General features: G+C 44.1%; 1 protein-coding gene and 1 pseudogene across 2 annotated transcripts in view; both read right to left on the bottom strand.

Moving 5' to 3' along the window:
* Window positions 1-7,046, bottom strand: part of FTO (FTO, alpha-ketoglutarate dependent dioxygenase) — a 402,518-nt gene that overhangs the window by 282,895 nt on the left and 112,577 nt on the right. For both annotated transcript variants that reach the window (XM_012806866.2, XM_023514740.1), the window contains exon 2: window positions 4,216-4,293. In XM_012806866.2, the coding sequence (XP_012662320.1) occupies window positions 4,216-4,293 (78 nt within the window). The remainder of the gene's footprint in view (window positions 1-4,215; window positions 4,294-7,046) is intronic.
* The window catches only part of LOC105887248, a 3,121-nt pseudogene continuing 2,565 nt past the window's right edge, over window positions 6,491-7,046 (bottom strand).

The raw sequence follows: 7,046 nt of genomic DNA, 5'->3' as shown, positions 1-7,046 counted from the left end.
CAAACAACAATGACAACTACAACCAAAAAATGGCCAAGAGTTGGGGTGGGCACCTGTAGTCCCAGCTACTTGGGAGGCCGAGGCAAGAGACTCGCTTAAGCCCAGGAGCTGTAGGTTGCTGTGAGCTGTGACGCCACAGCACTCTACCCAGAGCTTGAGGCTCTGTCTCAAAAAAAGAGATGGAAGTGACAGGTGGCCATTGAAATGCAAGGTTTCTAATTTGAAGAGCAGGGCAAGGGGATGCCTTTAGAGAAGAAACCACACAGGAGGAGGCTTGTATTAAAATATAAGTCCCATGTGCTCCCGACCCTCTCACGCCTCCTCATCTCACCCACATGACAGCTGACGTTTGCTGTCACTGGCATAAAAGCTCAGCAAGCTCAGAAGGAGGAAGAGGGGCAGGACAAAGGGAAGCAGTGCAGTTCTTCAGAGTACACCCCCAAAGCCAGACGGCCTGGGCTCAGACTATGAGCCTGACACTTCCTGCTTATAAATCCTGAACAAACTTGGAAAGCCTTCAGTGCCTCGGTTTCCTCATCTCTAAAATGCGTTTTAAGCTGGGCACAGTGGCTCACACCTGTAATCCCAACAGTTTGAGAGGCCAGCATGGAAAGACCACATGAGGCCAGGAGTTCAAGAGCAGCCTGAGCCACGCAGCAAGACCCCATCTCTACAAAAAAATAAAAAACTTAGCCAGGTGTGATGGCACATGACTGTAGTCTCAGCTACTCAGGAGACTGTGGCAGGAAGACCACTTGAGCCCAGGAGTTGGATGCTGCAGTGAGCTCTGATGATGCCGCTGTACTCTAAGGGTAACTGTCTTCCAAAGAATTAATTAATGAAATGAAGGTTTAATAACAACTGCCTTGGTTGACTGGTAAGATTTAAATGAGGTCATACGTGTATTTAAAACAGTGCCAGAACAACCTGGCATCTGGAAAGCCCGGGACCCATGGGAATAGGAGGAACGCCGAGGAGAGCAGCCTTTCTCCAGGCAAGGGGGGCAGCGTTCCCGGACGCAAAGCCAGAGGACGCCCTGACTTTGTGAGCCTCATTTCCCTGTGCACCACGGTCAGCCAAGAGAGGCTCTCTCTGCTTGGACCTTTGTGTCGTTTTATTTCTTTGCTCCATGATCTTATCAAAGGAAACTGTAAAACTAGTCTGAAGATATTCTGAATTGGTATATGGGGAGTGTACAATACGACAGAAAGACCACAGGCCTCCAGAGTCACACAGACAGGCACAGAGTCAGCTTCTGCCATTCCCATAAGTAACTCGGCCTCTTCTGATTTTTTTTTTTTATTTTTTTAAGTCAGGGAGTTTTCCTGTGTTGCTGAGACTGAGCTGAAACAATTCTCTCCCCTCACCTGTCGTCCCAGCTCCTCTGCTGATTTCTAAAACAGCAACGAATACCCACCTCAAGCTTGAAGAAAAGAATAGTTGCTAAATACATATTTGTGGAATGAATGAACGAAGGCTGTAAGGATTAATAAACAGTTCTAACGTGGAACCTGCCCAGAGTCTTGTTTTCAGGACAGGCAGCTGGATTGGCATTCCTATGGCCAGAGCCTGTTTAAGGGACCCGATGTCAGGTCTGAACTTTATTTATTTGTGTCATTAGAAAGCATTTTCACTTCACCTTTTAAGGGAAAAGGTTTACTTTCACTAAGGCTTTATTGAAGCACTAAGCCTTATTATAAGGTGCACTTAGAGTGATTAGATATTGGTATCAGGGTTAGCTGTGGGTCTTGGAGAGATAAAAGGGAGTCTTGATAATTGCTCTGTTTGCATTTGGGTCTCCTTTATTCCTCTGGTTCAGAGCACAGGGGCTGATAACCTTTTGTATGTCATTCTCCATGTACCGCGTCTACAACACAAAAGCTGAACCGCCTCAGCCCTTGCTGTGTAACAGTGCATGGACCACAAGGCTTACACCTGGGAAAACAGTAGTAAGCATCTCAGAATTAACTGCATTTGGGGAATTTATCTGCTTTAAGGGTACTTTTTAAAATTTTGCCCCCTGATTGCAAAAAAATACACATTCATTGCAGATAATTTGGAAAACAAGGAAAGGTCTAAGAAGAGTGCCTTATCACTGTGGGTCACATTTTATTTTATTTTATTTATTTATTTTTATTTTTTATTTTTTTTGAGGCAGTCTCACTCTCTGCCCTGGGTAGAATATCTTGGCATTATCACAGGTCACAGCAACCTCAAACTCTTGGGCTCAAGCAATCCTATTGCCTCTGCCTTCTGAGTAGCTAGGGCTACAAGTGCTGGCCACAACGCCCAGCTAGTGTTTCTATTTGTAGTAGAGGCAGGGTCTCACTCTTGCTCAGGCTGGTCTCCAAGGCCTGAGTAAGCAATCCACCTGCCCAGCTAACATTCCTGTATACGACTTCAGATCATTCGAGATGCTCCTGTCTCCCTGGGAAAGTATATGTGTATGTAAAAACAAAATTAAAATCCTGTAACTGGCTTTCAAAATTAACTGATACATACATTCATTCATTCAAGTAAACTAACCCAGCACCTGCTAGGTACAAGACAAGCACTGTACACAGTAGAGAGGATGAGGGAGACAAGCATAGAAAATAAAACCCACCATTACAACCAAGTAAGAGAAGTGCTAACAAAGAGACAGGTGAAGTGTAAGAGGGGCAGAGACGATTCTGAAGGCAGTTCTCTGGGCTGTAGGGTGTCAGGGAAGCTCCTACAGAGATGCCAGGTGAGCCTACCAGGCAACACAGAAGGTCAACAGGAAAGAGGAGGCACTCAGGGAAGGAGGAGGAGGCGCGGCAAGCAGAGGGTGTGACCGCAAGTCCCACACATGAAAGTGCCAGCCAGCTTGAGGTGCCACAAAACTCCAGCGTGCGGGAGAGCGGGGAGACGGGGCTGCAAGTGAGGAGCCGGCAATGAGCAGCCACCGTGGGACGGAGCAGAGGGCCCACAAGACAGGGGTATGTCCTAGTTAGAAAATACTGCAGCCTCGAGGACTAAGGGAGGCAAAGAGGAAAATTAGAGAGACCCAGAAGAAGACTGATGAGGTGAGAGATAGCGAACATCTAATAAGAACAGAGAGGGAAGAACATCGCTCTAGAAAGAGCGATGGACTGGAAGTCCAGACACCAGGATTCTCAGCGGGTCACCCTTCCTTCCTCCCTCCCTGCCTTGATCACTGAAGGGCTGCTGTGTACAAGCAGGTGCTAGAGACATAAACATGGTACCACCCAAGTCCTCTTCCCCTAGATCGTATATTTTAGTAAGAAAGAATAGGCGAAAAAATGTATTATTTTTTGTTTTCCCAGTATGCCTAGCCCTCCATCTTTGGAAACAGCGCTCTAATTTTCTTTTGGGATAACCATCCATCCCTGACCCACACAGTCCATGGAGTTTGAATGGGAAAACTTGCACTCCGACCCCCGTCCAAGGATGGATGCCTGAACCAGGCCAGGCAAACAGGAGCAGATGCTGAACACAATTACTAACCAGGCCGATGAGACCACTCTCTGGAGAATCAGATGGAACCAGGGGAAAGATCACACTACCTTCTTCTGAGACCTCCCATGCAGAAGAGCACACAAGCCGAGGTGTCAGACTCTTCCCAGGCCCTCAGCATGAAGTCACAGAGAGGAGACCAAGCCAAGAACCAGGAGAAAGGGTGTTCAGATGACATCCTGTGAGAAGCTGAATGCGGTCGTGTACCTCGGCTTCCAAGGTGAGTCAATAAATCCCTCCCTCTTTTTTTGCTACAGAAATTTTGGTTTTTATCATTTAGAATGGAAAGAATGATGGCTAATGTAGGGAGAAAGACACAGGACCCCCAAATCGCTAAGCACCAGAATAGGGGGTGCAGAGTTATTTATAAGAAACAAGTACCACAGAGGGAAATGCAGCCAACTGGACTGTGGGCGGCATGAGCTGGAGACGTTTCCCCAGAGGAGCTGATGTTCAACTGAGTTTAGCCACATGGCAACAAGGTAGGGAGCAGGACAGTCCCTGCAGAAGACCCAGTGAGAACAGAGGCAAGGGCACGGAAGTCGGAGGAAGTAGAACAGTCCACTCTGCTCGTGCACTGACTGCACCGTGAAGAAACCTACACGCTCTGCAGGTACAGAGGAGTCACTGGGCAACCAGATCAGACCCTTCCACCTCTCATTTAACCTCTCCAGACCATAGCTGAGCTTCCTCTAGGTAAAATAAAGTAGATCTTACCTGCTGGTAGAACTCATCATCTTTGGGGGTCAGATAAGGAAGCCAAGTATCTTCGAGCTCTTCGAGAAGCCTCAGTTTCTGTGTGAAAATAACAATTATATGTGACTGAATATAAAATATAAGATCAGCTCTTATTGTTCCAATAATAGAATACCAAAAATAATTAAGCCATCTTGAATGTATAAACTTCTAGAGACAGAAATTAGTCAATGACAATTGTAAGATGTACTAATTGAATCACACACATTTTAATTACACATTGTATGCCGCATTGATTTAGAAATAATGATTTTATTCGCGCACATTTCAAGAGACGATTTGATTCACTCTTCACATGTATGTGTGACATCAAGGTCATTTTCATCATCTGAGTCTCCTTTTGAGTCACCCAATACAGTTTTCCAGAGCAAACCTTCCTATCTCCATATCTCCCTAACACACACAGTAGTATCACTGGAAATACCAAAGCAAGCCACAAGTACCTGTCTACATAAAGTTGGCATATTTGAAATATTTATTCATCCTGTCAACATCTGAGATCATATCCACTTAAAGTATTGCTTTTTAAAAGTAAGCTTTCATCTGTATTACAATTACTAAATCTGTGTTAAACACTTTCACTTCTTTTCCTTTCTAATTCTATACAGAAGCCTTTTTAGCACACACAGCTAGCACTGTCTGAGGCTGTTTCAGGGGAATATGTCTTTCCCAAACATTATTGCAATTCAAACAGTAATTGAGAGAGGACCACATATTATAAAGTATATTATAAGGAATCAAATACACAGAAGGCCCCTCTGTCCTTCTTAGGGATATTGTCAAAGAACATCTGATCTTACACTCAAGCACACATGGAATTTGTATGTGTACATGGCATCCAAATGGCAAAAAATGTGCATACACATTAACAGACACATATACACATAGACATACATATATTATAAAAATTATTTGTGAGGAAAAAAAACAAAAATAGCAGAAATGATTGGTTTTCAAATAAAACTGCAAGAAAATGCATCATCAGGGCTATAGTCAGCCAAAAAGTCACCTAGAAAACAGTACATCTTGCTCTGGGCCAATGCAGTCCCACCGGATAGAATATCACTGGTAAACACAAACTGCTTTCAGCCTCCACCTGCTCCAATAGCCATTGTCTTTATACAGTTCACAACCTGCTCAACCAGACACAATGGCCCTAAGTACTTTCCTCTGCAGCCCCAGGAAAGCAGCCTTCTCCCACAAGCTTATCATAATCAGAATAGTCCAGAGAAAACATCCTTTGGGGTAGAACTCAAATTGTTTCTGGACCTTTTGTCTTATTATCTCAGTGAACAAAGAGAAGGAAGATAGAACTATAATAACCAATCAACTTAAGTGACACAAAACAGTAAATTCTATTCTTAGAAGTGATTGTAGTCTATTTATTTAATCAAAGCCTCTGTTTTGACTGTAGTATTTTCTCATCTGTAACGACAAGGCTGACTTACCAATTAAACTATGAAGAGTTTTCCTTTACTAAGGACTTACAATACTAACAAAACACGAACCACCGTGAATAACTGAAACACCAGTTTGGATAATTCACTGATTGGTTAATTGGTTTATCTGTTTTCAGTATTAGCCATTATTGGGGACATAAAAAGAACCAATGATTTCCATGCATACATTCACATATATATGCTCCTTATCACTAAATTAATTAAAATCTATATTTAATTTTTACTTCAAACTTGGGAAAGCCTGTATTTTCCTATTAATCTTTCACCAATTCTTAGTCATCTTTATAGACACAGGTGCCAGAATATTTATAAATGCAAAAAAAATTAAACCTTAAATAATTCCAACGCACATGATCTCTCAAACCTTGAAATGGGTCCACCTCACAGATGCCACACTGAGATCTCTCTGAGAGTCCATCAGTACAGCTGATCCGTGTACAAAGAGGAGCACAAAGCTACAGATTCCCCAAAGGAGGGACACACTCCACCTAGATCAGATTGAACAGCAACAGACCTGTCCCATGGGTCAGTGAGTACCAATGGAGGCCTAAAATTCTGCTTATAATTAATATTTTACCTGAATTCTTATAAAAACAATGACTTCTCAGTTCACTTGAGGCCCAGAGTATGAGACAGCTATAAAACATTGTAACTGTAAAGGTTGTATGGAAAGGATGAAAGTCTACAAGAATGCTCATACTACACAGCAAGCGGCCGGTAAATGATTTTCTTCCACTAAGCACTATTTTCTTTTTTTTTTGCCACTGGCAATGCTTTTATTTCCCAATGGATATGAGAAATGCCTTCATCTTCTGGCTCACAGTTGGGATGAGGTGCATGTGGTCATCAACACACTTAGTCACACAATTGTCCGGCTGCTGCTTCACGTGAAGCTCCTTACTCCCTGCATCTATCGAATCTTTGGCTTTGTCGCTGCAATGCCTGTTGCACCAGGCCAGGTGGTCCTGGAACTTCTCCAACTCGAGGGTCACCAGAGCCTGAAGTTGAGCCAGAGGCGCATGGCAGTGCTCGGTGCACTGGTGTCCCTGCTGCATGGACACCTGGCTGTCTTCACATAACACAAGGCCCTGCGTCTTCCAGAAACTCTCTCTCCAGACTCTTCACCATGGAGTCCATGGCCTCCTGTACTGGTACCTGTTGGATCTCTGCCGTGACGACCCTGAGCTGCCCCGCGCCGTTGTCCACATGGACTCGGCACAGGGACCGCCTCCACTAAGCATTTTAATACTGTGAGCCTCATTATATCTGTATGACAGCAGAGCACAGGGGCCAGAAAATCACCAAACTCAAGACCACACAGATAAAAATCTG

This window comes from Otolemur garnettii, unplaced genomic scaffold (genome assembly GCF_000181295.1).
Source record: "Otolemur garnettii isolate 467f Iridium unplaced genomic scaffold, OtoGar3 scaffold00058, whole genome shotgun sequence".
Classification (NCBI taxonomy): Eukaryota; Metazoa; Chordata; class Mammalia; order Primates; family Galagidae; genus Otolemur; species Otolemur garnettii.
This window is presented reverse-complemented; position numbering and strand designations above follow the sequence as displayed.